This window comes from Sapajus apella, unplaced genomic scaffold (assembly GCF_009761245.1).
Source record: "Sapajus apella isolate SASKATOON/1434 unplaced genomic scaffold, GSC_monkey_1.0 scaffold81, whole genome shotgun sequence".
Lineage (NCBI taxonomy): Eukaryota > Metazoa > Chordata > Mammalia > Primates > Cebidae > Sapajus > Sapajus apella.
The window spans coordinates 1,170,805-1,191,191 of NW_022437021.1; the positions used below are offsets into that span (position 1 = coordinate 1,170,805).

Below are 20,387 nucleotides of genomic sequence, written 5' to 3' on the forward strand. Positions count from 1 at the left end.
CCATATCCCTAAAGTCCCTGAACTGAAGAAACCAAGTAATGGGCGTTGAATATTTTATATTCAAATTGAAGTAATTTTCATTTTCACTGATTATCAAGTCTTCAAATGTTGGCTGGCTTATTTGGTTTTAACACTGTGACACAATTGCATAGTAAGTCTTGGCACCATTGATATTTCTCAGCAAGATGCTGAAACTCACCCTCCTCAAACCTCAGCCACGTAGGTGGGATCTAACCGTCCTTTCACTGGGCTGGAAAGGCACTGCCAAGCTGTGTATCTAAGGGTTAACTTGCTTGGGGGAAACCATGAGGAATGCTAAGGGATCAAGTCATGACATGCTGCCCATTGTTTGTAGCTCCAAGATCAAAATATATAATTATACATGCCAAATAAATTCTAAACCTGTAAGGTAGGAAAAGAGGGCTGGGTGGCTCTGACGACAGGTGCCAGAAGCATTGAATAACCTTCTCAGACAAGGTGCACCACTGTTGTCTTGAATGCTGCAGGGTCCCCAGTCTGGCATTTTCCCCCGTGCTAGACAATGTGCATTCACTGCTGGAGTCTCTGTTAAGCCTCCGTCTCCCAGACCTGCTGGCTCCTGGTGCCCGGCCCGACACAGAGGTGCCTTTGTAAGTGTAATTACCTTTCCCTGTATTAGAAATAGTCTGTTTAGAGCTGTGTTTGCAGGTATAGCTAGAATAAGCAAGAATTAGCATGCGAAAAGACCTGCCCTGGCTCTGACTTCTTTATCAGCACCATCCTTCAGGACTGTTTTTTCCCCACTTTGGATTGATTGGGCAGGTGATTTACCATCCAAGATGAAGAGTTTTAAAAGAAGAAAAAGAGATATTGGAAATTGCTGTGCATGTGTTACAGTGAGAGAGAGAGAAAAAGAGAGGTACAAATACTGTTGTGTTATATCTATTAGCAACTTCATGCCAGGTAGAGCTGGCAAAATAAACTTGAGGGACGATCCTAGCAACTTGAGAATTGATTAAAGCTTCCTTGGGCTTTCAGCACAGTGTCCACATCAAAAAGGCATGAGAAGCAAAATAAATGATTCTTTTGCCATGATGATTCTGCCACCAGAATTTTTAAGCCTAATTGGCCTATGTCAATTGTGGACTGTTAACTTGAAGTTAAGTGAGGCCTGCTCTTAAAGTACTTTTTCTAGACCTTAAGTAGAATGATGATGGTGAGACTTTAGCATGATATAGAATTGGAATGGAGGCAGAGTTGATAATTAACTACATCTAAGTTTTGATTCAAGTTTATAACATAGGTCTATCCTGAGATGATTTTTGTTGTCCCTGTCTGGATATTAGTGTGCCTTTTATTTAAGAAGAAGAACCCCCAAATTTCTCATCTTTAAAGTATTTAATGAATAGAAAGAGATTAGAGGCTTGTATTTTGCATTTATTAATTTTCCCCAAGTGCTTGTGGTATGTACTAAGGAAATTCAGGGCCAATTGGGAATGTTTAAGGGTAGAGCTGCTTAGAAAATAGGTAAAAAAAAAAAAAAAAAAAAAAATACTCAAAACAGGAAAACGTGGGGATTTTCTTATATGGCAAGAATGCTTAAAGATCTTTTTCTAAGTGGCACACCTTTGTAACTTATTAATTCTTAAATGACCAAAGTACTATTTTTGTGTTACTGATGGAGGTCTAAGGCATGGAATGTTTCCCTTTGTTATAAAGTTGCCTGTTCAGAATGGCTGATCACTTAGTAAAAATTATACTTGGGACAAGTAGAATTCAAGTCAAACAGGTTTGTGTTTTGCTGTAGTACTGGAGAATGGGTGTTCACCACAAAGTGAAGGATTTATCAAAGAATCCGGGAGAGAAACATTTTCACCCTTGGAACTTTAAGTCTTTTTAACATCCTGCTTCCCTTTTCATTGTGCAAGAGCAACAGGTCAGGTATTGCCTAAGGCAGTCTTACAAATTGGCACCTGCCTTTATGCCTAAGACCTAAAGGAAGTGGTGGGGAAAAGGAGGCCAGGGAAATTTAATAAGTCTGCGTCTTTCCTTGGGAATTGGGCTTTGATTGACACCTGCAGTGCAAAAGAGGGAAGGACCGCCTCCTGACTCTACTGGGAGACATATTTGCTGTAGGGAGACACTAGAGCAGGTACCAGGAGAGGCAAGGAGACACAGCCCTCCAGGTGAACACATTTGTGTCCCTTAATGTTTGTAATGCAGTGGATATCTTACAAGGACTTCCACTCATATTACTTCATTCATTCCCAAAGTTTCAGTTGCCCCAGTCACCTGAAGAAGGTGGTCTTGGGTATTTTGGTCAGCTGAGGAAGGTTCTGGTTTTGATTTCTACAGATGTTTATCACATGGTTGGGGTGACAGGATGATCATACTGGGTAAAAGTTCTTTTGTTTCCTTGACTTTTCCATTTCTTCCTTTTCCTCAGATAATCAGGCACCAAAGGCTTCTTACATATCCTAACATTTTTCTAGTCTCCATAAACACTTTGACCACATTGCTTGATTCCTGAAAAATGAAATACAACCTATTTCTAGGCATTTTTCCTTTAGTGTTGCACAAGGCAGCTCTACCCCCTCCTCAGGGTTTTATATATATAGATATTAAATTGTTTGTATATTTTGTTTTTGATCAAGCCATTTTTCTTCTCAGCTCTGTAGAGGTGTTTTCCAACATCTCCTGAAGTACATCTCACATCTCTTGTAGATGCCTCTGTAACAGGGATACATGATTACTGTCATGATTTCAGGCAAGGAAGAAGGAGGAGGCTCTAAGAAGGTGGAACACTCATGGGTCCTTCTTCAGAAAACCCAGCTGATTCTTCATGTGCCTTTACTCTTTCTGTGTGTCAGGGATGTTTATAATTTCAGGTCATGTCTTCCCATGGCCTTCTGATCATAGTGAAGCCACATAGCATAAGACAGGTTAATCTGTTTTTCCTTCTCCCCTCATCCCCTTTTTTTAACTTTAATGTTTCAGTACAAAATAAGTGACTGTTTCCTCCTATATTTTCTTATATCTCTGACAGATAATATATCTTTCTTTGGCTAAAAGTGTCCGGGCGCAGTGGCTCATGCCTGTAATTCCAGCACTTTGGGAGGCCGAGACCAGTGGATCACCTGAGATCAGGAGTTCGAAACCAGCCTACCCAACATGATGAAACCCCATCTCTACTAAAAATACAAAAAATTAGCCAGGCGTGGTGGCGGGTGCCTGTAATCCCAGCTACTTGGGAGGCTGAGGCGGGAGATTCGCTGGAATCCAGGAGGCAGAGCTTACAGTGAGCCAAGATCGTGCCACTGCACTCCAGCCTGGGCGACAAGAGTGAAACTCCACCTCAGGAAATAAATAAATAAATAAAGCTAAAAGCTTGGTTTTAGTTTCTGATATATTTTCCCAAGACATAAGTTAATGTTATTTTATTTATTTTATTAATATGGAGTCTTACTCTGTTGCCCTGGCTGGAGTGCAGTGGAGCGATCCCAGTTCACTGCAACCTCCACCTCCTGGACTCAAGCAATTCTCCTGCCTTAGCCTCCCAAGTAGCTGTGATTACAGCCACCCATCACCACACCCAGCTAATTTTTGTATTTTTAGTAGAGATGGGGTTTTACTATGTTGACCAGGCTGGTCTTGAACTCCTGACTCAGGTGATCCGCCCACCTCAGCCTCCTAGTATTGAGATTACAGGCAGGAGCCACACCACGCCTGGCCACATTAATTTTCTTATAGAAATCTGACAACATATCCCAAAGCCTCTTATTGCTCTTTTTAGGTGTGATTTTTTTTTTCTAGAATTAGCAAAGCAAAATCAGTGTCATTAGTAGCATGTCTTAGGATCCACTGAAAGCCACAAATTTTGCCAAGTATTTTATAAATGAAATCAGACAATAGTTTCTGGTCCCTGGTTGTTTACACTCTGAAATAGAGAACACTGACATAGGCAGATGTGGCAGATGCAGAGGCATGAAGAAGATTCAGAATAGTATTGAGAAAGGGTAGACAATGTGGAGCGATGGAGAATCTACTTTTTGTCTGTCTTCTAGTTAAAAGATCCTCAGTGGAAAGGGTGGTATTTGGGGTTGAAATGAATGAAGAGGTAGTATTTAAGAGGTTAATGTTCCCACCTTAACAGTCATCAAAGAAGATGCAGAGTGACAGGCGTACCTTGATTGATTAGATGAATGGGGCATTGAGTAGCTTTATGGGGAAAGCATCAGGCTGGCCAGGGAGAGGAAACTGGGAAAGTGAAGGCCTTACAAAGCTTTGATAAGAGTGGGCATATTGGGCCTAATCTACATGACAGCCAGGACCAAAGAGTGCAGTTGTTATTTTGAAACAATGAATAGAAAGGAAACTTAGGCAAATTGGCTAAGAAAAGAGGTATTAGATCATAATACCAAAAATGGCCCCCCAAAAAACCCAAAACAAACAAAAAACATACACTATGTATTTAAGAAGAAAAAGTATAACCCAGAACCACTCAAGCATGGTCTTATCTATGGAATGATTGTCAATATTTCTATTGATGGAAATGCTCCAATACATTTACAGTACTTGTAGAGGTTATCTCTGGCTGTTGAAAATTATGAGCAACTAAAAATTTTAATGCTTTTCTGTCTGTTCTATAATAAGCACTCGGTATCTTATAATAAGGAAAAAAATCTTAAAAGGGAAAATACCAGCAAAGAAAATGAGAGCACAGACTAAAGCTTGGCTGTAAGATGCAAACATTGGGAAATGTGGTTAAAGGTAAAAACTAATAGAGTATGAAGCAAAATTTGTGGGAAGAATTATACCAACCTAAAAAATTATTCCAAAGTGATTTTTTTTTTTTAGGAAGTCAGTAATATGGAGATTTTTTTTTTTTTTTTTTTTTTTTTGAGACAGTCTCGCTCTGTCGCTGGGCACCAGGCTGGAATGCAGTAGTGCGATCTCAGCTCACTGCAACCTCTGCCTCCCGGGTTCAAGCAATTCTCCTGCCTCAGCCTCCCGGGTAACTGGATATGGAGATTTTTTACTATACTGAGGGAGCCAGACATAAGATTTAAGCGATTGTCATTTGAGTTGATTATTTGATGTCTAAATTGAGTATCTTCTTGACTGAGTCTACATGTGGGTGAATAGCTAGCAACACTTAGGAGAAGGCTTGGGGGCAAAAAGGGAAAAGGAAGGAAAAACAAACTAAACAGGGATACTATTACTTTTACACAATAACTGCTCGAATTATAACTTAAAAAAAAAACTTATTGTAAGAAAAGGATTGGATATTAAACATAGATGTTAACATTAATACTGTACTTTTTCCTTTTGAAAGAGCTGGGATAAGTGGAAAAAACTCTGAGAGTCCTGAGTTTTAGACTTGTCTCTGGAACCACCTCCAGGGTGCCCTCTGAACATGTGCAATTGATAGATTACCTGTACAGGACATTAGTTTGCACATGCCTAATATGTGTATGAGTAGCTTGGGTATGGTGGATATTGTCATCATTCTTTTTTTTGTTTTTTTGTTGACACAGAGTCTCGCTCTGTCGCCAGGTTGGAACGCAGTAGTGGAATCTTGGCTCACTGCAACCTCAGTACATGTGCAATTGATAGATTACCTGTACAGGACATTAGTTTGCACATGCCTAATATGAGTAGCTTGGGTATGGTGGATATTGTCATCATTCTTTTTTTTGTTTTTTTGTTGACACAGAGTCTCGCTCTGTCGCCAGGTTGGAGCGCAGTAGCGGAATCTTGGCTCACTGCAACCTCCAACTCCGAGTTCAAGCGATTCTCCTGCCTCGGCCTCCGAGTAGCTGGGATTACATGCACAACCACCATGCCCAGCTAATTTTTGTATGTTTTAGTAGAGACGGGGTTTCTCCTAACCTCATGATTTGCCAGCCTCGGCCTCCCAAAGTGCTGGGATTACAGATGTGAGCCACTGCGCCTGGCCGTGATTCTAAACTTAATTAAACATGTAACGGTTTGGGAGTGGACAAGATACAGAAGCCTGAGCCGGTTGGCAGTATATGAGGTACATGGGTGCTTCTTTGAATACCTGTGTACACAGAGTGAATAGAGGCATGCTTATGCATCCATGGGTGAGTTGACTGAGAAAGAGTCAATATGACAGAATACAGATTCCAAGCATTTGTTCTGGTTGGAAGGATGAGCCAAACTAGGATGCAACTTAATAGGATTAAATCTGATGTCCTGCCTGTGTTACTTGTGTAAGGCAGGACATCAGATTAAGTTATAGTAGACTTGCATTAATAGTAGTTCATATGAAAAAAGACTAAGGGTTTTATTACCCACAAGCTGAGTTTGAGTCAGGAGCGAGATGTGTGTGTCAGGAAAACAAAGGCTACAGTAACAGATACGTGGTGTTAAAGAACTTTGACAGTTTGGAGCATCAGTCAGAAATACCAAAGATCCAGCATTACTAGGCCTCAGTAAATGTCACTGGGTGTGGCTAGATCTGTTGACTCTGGATAGATTCATTTTCTTCTTTTGGGAATCTCTGTATTTGGTGGAAATTTTTAGTTATTAGAAATCTGTGAAATAAATGGTATTAAATCATTGCTTGTTGAAAAGGGATGATTTCCTTCCCATTCAGCCTACCTAAAACACCATATATGTGTTGTGGTTTTCATTATAATATTTCTGGGCACTCATCAATTCATTGGGCCTCTGTTGGCAACAGAAACTGTTAAAGACTTTGCTGTAGGAACTGATTGTTCTACACAGAGCTCTAAAATGTATCCAGATTATTGTGAATATTTCAAGGCTTTAGAGCAGGCATTTATCAGTGTTTCATAAACCCTGGGTGGCAGGTAAGTAAGTATGTAAGTAAATTAGAAGGATCCATGAACCCCCTGAAAAGATATAATTTTTTATGTATGTGTAATGTCTTTCTGGGAAAGATTCCAAACAATACAAAAAGCAAACCCCTTTTCCTTCCACCTATATAATTTGTCTACTTCCTAATGTGTAAACAAAGAGGCATCTTGACTGCTGTTACCCATCTTTGGTGACTTCAGAGAACAGATCTTTCTTGAAATGCCAGTGACTTGCCACCAGTAGGAATTTAAAAGGATGTCACAGGCAGAGTTCCAATAAGGTTTTAATTGAAGTTTTAGCATTAATAAATGAGAACCACCAGCCCCTTTCCTCACAGCACATAACAAAACGAGTTTTTGTTATAAAAACAAAGTTTAGATTTATTACTTGGAGAATTTGGGTTATTTTTTTCTGTTCCCCTTTCAAAGTGTGAGTACAAATTTGGTCTTCTCCAGGAATATTTTGTTCTGAGGTGAGTTCCAAAGAAGCTTGATCTCCTCAATGGGTTATGTGTTTCATGTGGTTTTTCTTCCTTTGCAAACGTGCAGGGTGCCAAAGCATGCTTCCTGCGGGACATTCCTTTCTCCGCCATCTACTTTCCGTGCTATGCTCATGTGAAGGCTTCCTTTGCAAATGAAGATGGGCAGGTTAGCCCAGGAAGCCTGCTCTTAGCTGGTGCCATAGCTGGTGAGTGTCCCCCATGGAGTTCTGTTATTTCCCCAACCCTTGCTGCCCCCTTTCCCCAGCTGCATGCTACTACAGTGAAATTTTTTGCTGATAGTTCTGGACAGGGTGCATGTGAGTTGGCTAGAGATTGCTCTGAAGAGCTACTAAAAAAAAGGAAAAAAAATTAATCTTCATTTTTGGCAGATGAGATTATTAGACAAGCTTAATTTCTTAACTCTAGAAAAGGCTCATTAAATCTTGGCTTACTTTGTGGTACTGTGGAACTCCAATTCAAGTTCCATATCATTTCATAGTCTCACTTTATAGCATAAGAATGATAACTGTTTAGCCAGAAATTTTTAAAGATTTGAATATGTGTGTCTTAAAGATGTCTAAACAAAATAGTGCATAAAAGTGTGTCCAGAACTTAAATAATAGAGAAAAGAAATGTAGTAGAACCAGAAAAGACCTGGGTCAGTTAGAGACACCTGTTTCCTCCTTGTATTGTGGGGGAATGGTTGTAATTAAATCACAGATGGAAATAACTATCTTCTCTTTTTCAGTGTTCCATTGAAAACATCGATAGAAAATACTTAGCCATGCCAGGGATCAGTTCATTCTTTGCTGCGCCTCTTGTCCAGGGACCCCAAAAGCAGGAACAATCTGGATTAACTCTCTAAGTGGTCACATTTAATGAGTTAACAAACTCTAAGGTGGTCACAGGAGGCCTGGATCCAAACCTTTTTGATACCTGTGCTACTGTCATCAGATATGTAACTAGAATCTCCATGCTTTTCTCAAAGACAGCATGAGAACAACTCCCAGCTTTGGGAACTTGCTGTTTTGTGCACACCCCACTTACCCTGGCTACAGCTTGGGGAACCCTTGGACACAGGAACCTGTGTAGCTTCTCCTTAATTCTTAATCCCTTTTCCTCAAAGGCAGTGATACTGGTATATGAGGCAGGGTTACTCTTTCCTGGCTTCTTGGAAACCCCAGTTATATTAGCAGCAATGATACCACTGTATCTGCATCAAGAAATCATGATTTCAGGACTTGAGTATAAAATTCCCAATTTTAATTCTAGCTTGACTCATAGTGGCCTAGATGTCATTTCTCATATATGTGTAAATGAGAAAATGTTTTGAATCAAAGGGTTATAATTTATTTCAAATTATTTCCTTGAAATAAAGTAAGACCTAATGAGAATAACTAAGTACTGCTTATTAGTGTATGACCTTGGGCAAGTTACTTCACTTCTCATAAGCCTTGGTTTCCTCAGCCATAAATGGAGATCATAACTGTACCTACTACAGAGTATGTGTGAGGCTCAAATGAGAACATCCTTGTGAAAGACTTGGCATAGTTTTAGCATATAGTAAATCCTCAGTAAACATTAGCCAATATTATATTGAATCCAAAAGAATCTGTCTCTCAATCACTCCAAAAAATAAACTGTGAAATTAGAAGTTAAGTGACTCTTTCCTAAGCCTCATTTTCCTCACACCACAAACATATCATTTTTAACTCTTCTCTTAGAGAAGACGGCTACCCAGAAACGATTTTTGTCCCTGGAGGGTAATCCATACTACCAGAGTTATAAAATGACTGGTGAGATTTCTTGTGTTTAAGGCACATTTTCTTCCTTTTTAAAATGATTTTGAAAGCAATATCACTCATTGTAAAATATTTGGAAAGTACTAAAACAGGCAAATAACAAAAATATTATTTATTATTTTACTACTGTAAGATAATCACTGTTTAACATTTTTGCTCATTTGCCCCCATTCAAGTTTGTCACAGAGCTGTGATCACACTTTGTGTAAACAGTTTTCACTTAGGGTTGGATGTTAAGCATTGATACCCATCATAACAAAGCAGTTAATGACACATGCTTGTGGGGTTGGACTACCCAAGTGCAAATCCAGCGTTTCCACTCTGTGTGAACTGCACACGCTTGTCAGTCCCTCTCTGCCATTTCTCCATCTGCATTTGGAGATAAGAATAGTCTTACCTTACAAGATTATTCTGAGGATTAAGTGATTTAATAGATGTAAAGATCTAAAATAGTGCCTGCTATATAGTAAGTATTCAATAATAATAGTAATTTTACTACATATTATTTAAAGCTTTCCAAACATAGTTTCTAATTGCTGCATCTTATCTATTTCTCAATTTTAGATATTTTAATTTTTTTCCAAAAAATTTTAAATAGTTGGAAGTATGCTTAAAGGCTTTTCCCTTACTTTGAATTTTTTTTTTTTAAGAGAAATAGATTGTTTGAAGTGAGTTTGCTGGTAAAAAGTATGGTTGTTTTTCAGCCATTGCCCCATTACTCTTGAGAGTTTGAAGTAGTTGACATACCTATGCTGATATTAGTTCAGCCCTCTCGCCATCCTGTTGTCTTTATAAATGCCTTCTGTATTCATTATCTATTCCTGCATGCCAAATTCCCTCAAAACTTAATCAGCTTAACACAACTAATATTTATTTTCTCACAGTTTTTGTGAGTCAGGAAACAGGTGTGGGGTGGGAGCAGCTCACTGGCTGCCTCTGGCTCCAGGTCTGTCATGAAGTTGCAGTCACGATGGCAGCCAGGCTTGACTGACATTGGAGAAGCCACTTTCAAGATGGCTCCATGACACAGCTATTGAGAGGAGGCCTCAGTTCCTTGCCATGTGGGCCTCTCCATAGGTCAGCTTGGATACCCTCACAACATGGGAGCTGACTTCCGCAGAGCAAAGTCTGAGAGAGAGAGAGAAAGCAAGGCAGAAGCTGCAGTGTCTTCTATGACCTCGCCTCAAGATGACAGAGAAGCAGAGGCGTGAATGTCATCAGTGCAGATCTTTGAGGGCCATTTGGGGAGCTAGCTGCCACACTTAGTATAGAGCATTGACTTTTTTATGTTTGTTTTTTTAATACTTTAAGTTCTGGGATACATGTGCAGAACATGCAGGTTTGTTACATAGGTATACATGTGCCATGGTGGTTTGCAGCACCCATTAACCCATCATCTAGGTTTTAAGTCCTGCATGCATTAGGTATTTATCCTAAAGAGCATTGACTATTATTATCCACCTTCCTCCTGATCCCCCTTTCTGGTAAAATGGGAAAAGACCGAATTTGCCCTGTTGATTTTCGTCTTCAAAGAGTGAATAAGCTACAAAGCTTGATAGTCTTTTGTATAATGTGAAGTAAGCTACTTTCTTAATTTAGTAACAGGTATCAGAAGCCAGTGGCCAATGTCATAGCTACCAGTCCAGTTAAAGTTAGGAACAAGACAAGGATGCCTCTCTCATCTTTGTTATTCAGCCTTATTTTGGAGGTTCCAGTCAGCATGGTAAAATAAAAAAACAAAAAAGCTATAAATAGAAGAAAGAAAGCAATCATTATTCATAAATGATTGTTTACCTGAAAATCTAAATTAAAATGTCTAAGAAATATATTAGAATTAGTTAAAAAAAGATTAATAATACATTTTGTTATAAGGTAAATATAAAAAATCTATATTCAGTGAACAGGAGTGATGTCATGGAGTGAGCAGGGCTGCGTGTGGAACCTTGCTGGGATGCTCAGGCAGAGCTGAGTTCAGCATAAAGAAGGGCAAGCAGACTTTTGTACCCTGTGCAACTCCAAGAAGGGCAGTGAGCAAGCACCAATGTGTGCTGACCCTGAATGAGTTGTTGGGGGAAGGATGGATCAGGTCCCCACATTCACTTTGTGGTTACGAGGAAAAGCAAAGGCATTTCCTAGGGAGAGGATACATGGTATTCAGAGAATCCCAGAAAGTATTAATAGGAGAAAAGCTTCTTTCAAAATAAAAAAATCCTCCTTTTTTAGATGGAGTTTCAGGCAACTACAATGAATAATTATTGGCCCCTAACTTATAAAACAAAAATGCGTCATGACTATTTTTTGTGTTTGTACCATATTTAAATTGATCACTTATATATAAAATATTTTTTGCTGAACATCAGCCTATTATAAATAGTACAGATCTGTGATCAAATGAATATGACCACACTTTATGTTTTGATAGTAATTTCAATTATTCAGTAATATTATCTCACTTTTTTCTTTCTAAAAATTTGATTATCCTTGAGGTTAGATTGTTTTAGTTAATGTAGCCTTTTAGCAAAAGTGGTTATTAGTATCCTCACTTAGAGACTCTGGGGTTTTGGTTTTTTGGTTTTTGTTTGTTTGTTTTTTAGTTTATGTATCTGGTTATAAACTGGGACTATATTTAAATACTGGAACATCTACTCCCTTATTTCACAGAATAGAACAAGATTAACCAACATTTGAATTCACATTCATTGGCCAAAGTACCTCAGCTTTGTTAGAAAGTGAAGACCAAAGCAGGGATCCTGAAATTTAAGAAATCAAATTCTAATTCTCTATAATTAACATGGTGTTTTTTCATTAATGAAGGGCATTTCAATATGCCTTAAGGATAATGCCAAATAAAATACATCTAATACTACTCAAATTTTATAGACTGCTCTATAATACCGGATGATTCTTATCAGAGTGGTAAGATATAGGAGCAAGTCAAACTGTAGTGATGGTCTCACCTTTGAATTAATTAGCTTGACATTAAGTTGTAATACAGAAATATCTTTAAAAGCTGTTCCAATACACAGAAGTGGAAGTGTATTGTGCTCGCTTCGGCAGCACATATACTAAAATTGGAACAATACAGAGAAGATTAGCATGGCCCTTGCGCAAGGATGACACACAAATTCGTGAAGCGTTCCATATTTTTACTGTTGGTGGGAGTGTAAATTAATTCAACCACTGTTGAAGACAGTGTGGTGATTCCTTAAGGACCTAGAAATAGAAATTCCATTTGACCCAGCAATCCCATTACTGGGTATATATCCAAAGGATTATAAAGGACACATGCACACGAATGTTCATAGCAGCACTGTTTACAATAGCAAAGACGTGGAACCAACCCAAATGCCCATCGATGATAGACTGGACAGGGAAAATGTGGCACATATACACCATTGAATATTATGCAGCCATCAAAAACGATGAGTTTGTGTCCTTTGTAGGGACATGGATGAACCTGGAAACCATCATTCTTAGCAAACTGACACAAGAGCAGAAAATCAAACACCGCATGTCCTCAATCATAGGCAAGTGTTGAACAATGAGAACACATGGACACAGGGAGGGGAGCACTACACACTGGGGTCAGTTGGGGGAAAATAGGGGAGGGACAGTGGGGGGTGGGGAGTTGGGGAGAGATAGCATGGGGAGAAATGCTAGATATAGGTGAAGGGGAGGAAGGCAGCAAATCACACTGCCATGTGTGTACCTATGCAACTATCTTGCATGTTCTTCAAATGTACCCCAAAACCTAAAATGCAATTTTAAAAAAAAGGAAAAATTAAAAAAAAAAAGAAATAGAAGTGTGTTATGCATGTGTGATCATGTTGCTTTTGCAAACATTGGATTGTGTGTTATGAGAAAAGTACTCTTGGTACAAATTTGTTAATTATGTGGACATAAAGCCTAAGTTATAATAGTTTAAAAGCAGTCCTTAAATCCTTTTTAAAACAATGGAGAAATTGGATCAAGACAATGGACTGAGCATATTCATCCATCTCTCCTATCTTCCCAAATGCCTTAAAATGTCAGGAAGTGCATTTTTTAAAAATGCCTTATTGGCACTAGAAAATGTTAGCACTGGCCCTCAATAGATAGGAAATAGCCATATTGACTCTGAAACTGGACTGAGAGATCCCACAGTCCAAAACACAGCAGGAGAAACTACCTCTAACGCAAGAGCATAACCAGAGAATGTTAACCTTTGAGTGAAGAATAGAAAGCTTGGAGTGGACGTGGAGGTTCTAGGGTAAGTTACTAACATGAGTTAGGGAACTACACTTTCTTCAGGATTGCCAGGCTTGATGCTCTCTCCTGGTTTTCATATGGAGCTTCAGGAGACAGTTGTATCCAAGTTAAAAGCTCAGAGCTGAATTCTAAAGAAAGAAATCACTTCCCTAGAGAGGATAAGTCTAAGGAATGTATAGAAGGCAGGGAAGGACTTAAGGTAATTCCAGACCTTTACCATAGATGTAGGAAAAAATAAACTGATGGCAGCTCTTCCCAAGAAGAATTTAAATTTAAAATAAAATATTCTACCCCAAAGTGAAGTTCTCTACGTTTCAGCAGTTTGGAAGGTTCACACTCTGCCAACCTATCCTAACCGCTTGCGCCCAGTTATACAAAGCCCACAGATGACCCTTCTGTTCAGGAGAGAGACCTGTGGGTGACGCATACCTAGAGTACGGTAGAAGTCACCCACAACATTTGTATATATTACTAATCTCCTATCCTTTGAACTTGAATAATATCAATAGACAGCCAGAGGTCCTCAGACATGAAGGAGCAACAAGGTAAATGAACAAAAGAATTAGAGAGAAAACAGGCAATTCAGGGGACAGAAGACAACTTTTAAGAACTATAATTAATTAATATAATTAGAGTCCTCAGATTTGAAAGAAATAATCAGCAAAGAAGCTTTCTTGAAAAGTAATAAAAAGATTGCCATAATTAAATATCAAGAGGTAGTCCTGAATGATAGAATGGATATGATCAAAGACCAAATTTAGACATCTGGAAAATAAAGACATGAAATAAAAAACACTCTAGAATGTAATGTGTAACAATAATATAGAGATAGAAAATGAGAGAAAATTTAAGATACTGGTAGAATTAATCTTGGAAGTCTAACATCTGTTTCATAGGAGTTCCTAGGGAAAAGTAGTAAGAAAAAGGAGAATAGAAAACAAACAGTAGTAGAAGATTGACTTCTCATTTTTATCTGTAATACTGGATATTTTCAAAATCCCAAGGATAAGATGCCTTGAGTGGTAATTACGTTCCTGGGCACACTCACACACAGGAGGGGGAGGGCAAATCTAAAGTTAGTTTTTCATATACAAGGACTCAAAGCTTTCTTCCCAACAGACCTTCTCTGAAGCAATTAAAAATTGAATTTAAGAAGGAAGAAAATGTGGGATGAGATATATGAAACAGCAAATAGAAGTTAAACCTGTGGTAGGTCTCCGTTATTGCTGACTTATGTGTTCGTGCAAGAATGGCTGGTTTTGGGGAGGCTGACAAATGAAGGACAAAGTGCCAGTGCGTCAAAGTCCTCTCCTTGCTGGAGAATGCAAATGCTAATTAATTCCACACGTCGTAAATGCACACCTATGTAACAAATGCATGTAACGTTTATATTTAGTCAGGGAAGCGGTGGGGATCAAAAGGGAAATGAAGCAGAGAAAATAGCATAGGATGGCAGAAATAAGTCTAATAGCCACAAGCACTGTAAATGAATTCAGTACCACTAGTAATAACAAACACTTTGAGATGAGCTTTGAAAGAAAAGCTAGTCATAAGAAGTTTCAGAAAACAGTGACAGAAAGATTGAAAGACAACTGATTGAAAAAAATTCCCAAATATCAACAATAAGCAAGTAACAATATTAATGCCATACTAAATGGAACACAGGGTTTCAAAATAGTGTTTAGAAGCACAGAGGCATTATTTTATAAAAGATAAAATTCACTATCTGAAGATGCCATCAACTTCTATGTAATATCAATATATAATGTTTTCTCTCAGCTTAAAAGTATGAAGAAAATGTGATATTTTCTCATCCCTAATGAAAAACTGTATCACACTGCTTTTAGAAGCTGACATATGAAGTAGATAATAGAGATGCAAAGGGGATTTAGAAAACAGCCTTGATCCAAAATAAATAGATACTAACCTTTGTATTCAATAAAAAGAAAAGCACTTTTATTATAAATACAAATGGGATATTTATAAAAATTAACAGTCGCTTGTGCCCTAAAGCTGTATTGTGCCAGTCATGTTTTCTTTTTGTTGTAAATGATATTCTACTCTAACTAGGTCCCCTTTGAAGACTTGTAATTTTTTAATTGGTTGAGACATGCCCCAAGTTACTCTTGTCACAGAGGTGGTGGATGACCTCTGAGTCTCTATATTTGTCTTGTCATTGAAGAATCAAGCCGGCTACCAGTCCCTTTCCTGCTGAGGGACCTAGAGAAAGCATCTTGTTTCCCAGTCTCCTCTTGCTCCCCTGTCTTTAGGAATAGAGAAAATTCAGACCACTTGATCAGCACTGTCTTAGCCTTTTGGAATCCAGAAGAGAGCAGGCAGATCTGCCAGGTGTCCCTGCCAACCCTGTCCCCCAAAATCAGCAGCTCTCTGGTGGCCAACCTCTTGCCAGTATCTGCTGCTTTCCTGGCCTTGCTTTAAGGCAGCCTGGGTGCAGTTCTCCACGTTAACTTAGCAAATCCCCACACTGGAAATCTCCTGTCCACCAAGAGATCCACAATTCCTTTTAGGCCCTACCAGATACCAGCATAGGAGGGATGGGAGCTGACAATGGAGATGATGGGAGTTATGTTCAAGTTGCCATATTCCAGCAGCCCCCACAGCTCCTATCAGTTTTGCCAGGCAACTTACTAGGTGGCATATCTGTTTCTTTTGACATTTTTGTATTCTACTAATCAGTGTTCTTTCATACCTGCTCCCTCCACCCTCAATATCTCTGTTTTCCTAACAAAGAACAGTTTATGAAAAGTACCCTAGCCGAAGGGAACTTTTTACCCATTTTATTGCTTTTATGTCTTTCACAGTCACACTGTGACATGCCTGCCCACCATTGCAAGGCGGATTTTATTGCATGTCTAAAGCAGGCTGTCTTGCTAAACTCTTTCTACACCAGGAAGTAAAACAAAATCAGTGGTGTGAACACAGTGGGTTTCTAAGCATTTTTCATGTTTCCTTCCATTATATTGGAGGATAAATTCCTGGCCCAAAGTTAGAATAATTCCTACAAACGAATAGGAATTTCAGTATGACTTATCCAGTGACGCATTTGATATAATAAAGTGAGCTTTTTGCATGCAGAATTGTGATGCATTTTATAAAATCTCTTGAGGTTAATGTTTGAGGAGCTGGATAAAGACGGAAGAGATTCTCCTTGAGTAATATAAATGCAAGCACGTAGTATGCAGATTTACACCCCCCCCTTCCAACTCACTGTAACTTTAAAGCTGTCTGTTAGAAGGACGAAATGTAGTTGTGAGCCAGACCATGTTGGTTTGGACAGAAATTCTTACAGAATTATTAAGCCTTAAAAAAAGCAAAGGAGATTTATGCATCTGCATTTGACCAATTTGGTTTGGAATAGGTTCATAATGGAAAAGTAATAAAACCATAAGAGACAGTGTCTTCTGAGTACAGTCTCGCTTTTAAAAAATCTAAACATGGGCCGCCCCATTTTGGATACAGTGACTGTAGAAAAATTTCCCATTGGTAACTTTGGGAGGGTTTTCTGTTGTTGTTGTTCCTTTTTCATTGATTATTAGCCAGTATAAATTTTAAGCTCTCTGTCAAATATTTTTCTGGAGATGTCAGTCTTAGGAAAAAGAAATCCTTAAGTGTTATCTGTAGGAGTCTCCTTCTCCCAATTTCACCCCTCTCCCCGCAACCTCCACCTCCCACCCCTCAACACACACACAGTGTTTTTTCAGCTATCAGTAAAGTCTTTTTCTGGTGTAACTGGAGAGGTTGGGGTTTGGAGAGTAGGGGGTGGTTGAATGTGTGAGAGAAAGCACCTCCTGTGACTGCCAGCAGCCACATAAGACCATGAAGAGGAAACACATAACAGGCTTCACCTCTGAAAAGTCGGACCTAATAACTTCGCAAGTTTTTGATTTCAACAGGAAAGAAAAAAAAAAGAAAAGAAAAACCGCTTTCTCCACTTATTCTCAACCACTTGAAGTCGTGTTATTGATAAACAATTTCTTAAAAATATTTAAAGATTTAGGAATAGAAACAAAGGAGATGAAGGCTGAGTGATATGGGAAGGGAAGGTGTGTGTAGGTTGGGGAGGGTTGTAGGAGTGGCCATCCTTGCACACAGGAGAGTCACAGTTGTGCTCCCTTCCCATGGAGGACAGCGAAATAGGCATTTTATTGCATCGGATTTTTAACTTTCTTTCCACGGCCAGCAGTTCAAAGCACAGTTATTTTTATATAGTAAGAATGTGACCAGACTGAGATGGTGTTGTCTCTCCTACAGGTATGCCTGCGGCATCTTTAGTGACCCCTGCTGATGTTATCAAGACGAGATTACAGGTGGCTGCCCGGGCTGGCCAAACCACTTACAGCGGAGTGATAGACTGCTTTAGAAAGATACTGCGGGAAGAAGGCCCAAAAGCTCTGTGGAAAGGAGCTGGTGGTATGGAAATAATTTGTTCTTAACTAACCCTTTGGTATCAGGTAAATTTTTTAAAAATCTAATTATATCTGTGATTTCCCCATTTTTTTAAAGCTCGTGTATTTCGATCCTCACCCCAGTTTGGCGTAACTTTGCTGACTTACGAATTGCTACAACGATGGTTCTACATTGATTTTGGAGGAGTGTAAGTATCATGTTAAATCTGCTGCTAAATTTTGGCTGTTTCTAATACTCTGTCGTCATGGAGAAAGGTCTAGTCTCTATAATAAAATAGAAGAGATTTAGGGAAATGTCGAAATCATGTTAACAAGGTCATTTCCAAGGGGAACATACAACTGATTAGAATGTATCAACTCCTTTACGTTACATATTTGAACAGGTTTTTGAATGTTATTTTTATCAAGTTAAAAACAAACACAAAACTCAGCTTCTTACTCTGTTTTCTCTTCTTTTAGAAAACCCATGGGATCAGAGCCAGTTCCTAAATCCAGGATCAACCTACCTGCCCCGAATCCTGATCACGTTGGGGGCTACAAACTGGCAGTTGCTACATTTGCAGGGATCGAAAACAAATTTGGACTTTACCTACCTCTCTTCAAGCCATCAGCATCTACCTCAAAGGCTATTGGTGGAGGCCCGTAGGAAGACCAGCCCTGGGATAGTGCTGTCTTTTTGTGGGTACTACAGTAAAGAACATCTCTCCTGGGAGTGAAGCAATGCTTCATCCCTTTCACATCCATCTCTTGTTCAAATTCAAGTCCAGGCTTTTTATCATGTGAAATCATTTATTTTCTGTGTGTTTTCTTAACCAGATTATTGTAAAATTATTCATAATTTTTCTTTGGCCCTCTTCCCAGAAACCTTTGTATCTGACAATTGTTGGGATTTGGTCAACACTAACATGATTTGGGGAAAGGAGCAAGTCAGAATAGAAATTACTACTCCCCTCCTTGAACTAGGATTGTAGTCCCAAAGAGGCTACTGTAAGGCAATCATGGTGCTCTGAGCAGTGTTCTGTGTGTGTGTTTTAAACTGGTAGGAAGCTGGGTGCATGTTTGTAAAAATAACGAACACTGGAAGAAATGAAAAAATATATGTCAGAAATATTCAGCCTAGCACAAATTCTGTCTCTGGATTATATTATGAAGCTTCTATGTGAAACATGCTTCTTTGTAATGAAAACCACATTGAAGATGTTTAGTAATCATATTCTGTTACTGGTACCAAGACTACTAGGGAAATGCCTTTGTACTTTAGGGAAGTACTTTTGACATTTTATTTATAGACAGAAAAACTGAGATGTAGCCCCTCTCCTGGAAATGCTAATTTTGAAAAACTGCTCATCTGATGCACATGTACTGATTACTGCCTATTTTAATAAACACTCTTGAAAAATGCATGTTACTCTATTGCTGTCTGCCCCATTCCCCATCACTGGCACCCATTTGCTTTTAAAATCCACTTTATCTTGAATCATGTAAGACAGATATATTCTGATACAAGTATTTAATTCATGGTGCCTTGCATAATGGTCAGAGGCGCATGAGTTTGTGAAGGTGGAAATAAACTATTTGTAAAGTGATTGAGTTGTTTGCTCTTGTGCACATTGCATGGTGAGAGGCTACAGTAATTGTCATTACTGGCCTAAGTGTTGTTTTCAGGGGAATTTTATTCATATTGGCATGGATATATCCTCAGTATGTTTCAAGGTAATGTGTTCCCTCATTTTCATGGTTGAAAGTGAGTATAAGAAACTATATTTAACCATAGATAAGCAAAGAACTAGCAAACTGATACCTTTGTTCTAATCATTTCCAGCACTTTCAGCAATTTATCATGAAGATGAAAGTCACATAGTTTTAGTAGAAGTTAGCCATGAAAACTGGTATGAAATGGCAACTGCATTTTCTAATCCAGTCTGACTCTTGCACACACCAAAACGATATACCACTACATCTAACATTTGCTAATATTTGGCTAGCACTGTAATGATTTGGGGAAAGAAGCTAGTCTTGAACAGAATTTATGGCTATTCTTAGACTGTGATCCTGCTTCCAAAGAGGCTGCTGATTAATCTGTTGGCAGTCTATATGAACATATTGAGTCTCCAGAGTTTTTCTCCATAGCAGACAGCCATTTTTTGGTCTCTGTTTCTGTAAGTCAACAGGCTGATACTTGAAATTACAGTTTAAAATTGGAAAGAGTCAATACCAGCCGTAAGTGGATGTTTTTTTTTTTTTAGACAGGGATCAGGAGGGAAGTGAAGAGCTTTGTCTTCCTCACTAGAAAGAGGTCAAATAACATACATGGCTTCTTCTGTGACTATTTGAAAAAGCCAAAGGGGAATCCCCTCCCCCAATTCAGTGTGATAAGTGATCAATATCTATATAATAATCTCAGAGACCAGTCAAAGAACTCCAAATACATCTTAGAAATGTGGATGGTGTTATTATAACAAAACATGACAGCTTTGGTTTTTTTGAACGTGGAGAAAAGTCCCTGCATCTCTGCATTCCTTTTCTTCACTTGCTTGAGATTTTGTGGAAGATCAAGTTTTCATAGTAAAAGCACTGACCAAAAATCTCAAATTGTTCATTGCC

The 20,387-nt window shown here is 38.8% G+C and overlaps 1 protein-coding gene and 1 non-coding gene across 5 annotated transcripts in view; both read left to right on the forward strand.

Annotated features, from left to right (window-relative positions):
• The window catches only part of SLC25A13 (solute carrier family 25 member 13), a 201,796-nt gene extending 182,427 nt beyond the window's left edge, over positions 1 to 19,369 (forward strand). For all 4 annotated transcript variants that reach the window (XM_032252885.1, XM_032252886.1, XM_032252887.1 and 1 more), the window contains 4 exons: positions 7,374 to 7,512; positions 17,629 to 17,787; positions 17,881 to 17,971; positions 18,243 to 19,369. In XM_032252885.1, the coding sequence (XP_032108776.1) occupies positions 7,374 to 7,512; positions 17,629 to 17,787; positions 17,881 to 17,971; positions 18,243 to 18,429 (576 nt within the window). In that variant the 3' untranslated portion in view covers positions 18,430 to 19,369. The remainder of the gene's footprint in view (positions 1 to 7,373; positions 7,513 to 17,628; positions 17,788 to 17,880; positions 17,972 to 18,242) is intronic.
• LOC116533365 lies at positions 12,150 to 12,256 on the forward strand. Its single transcript, XR_004261252.1, has one exon. It is a non-coding gene; the product is annotated as a U6 spliceosomal RNA (small nuclear RNA).
• Positions 19,370 to 20,387: the final 1,018 nt, after the last annotated feature.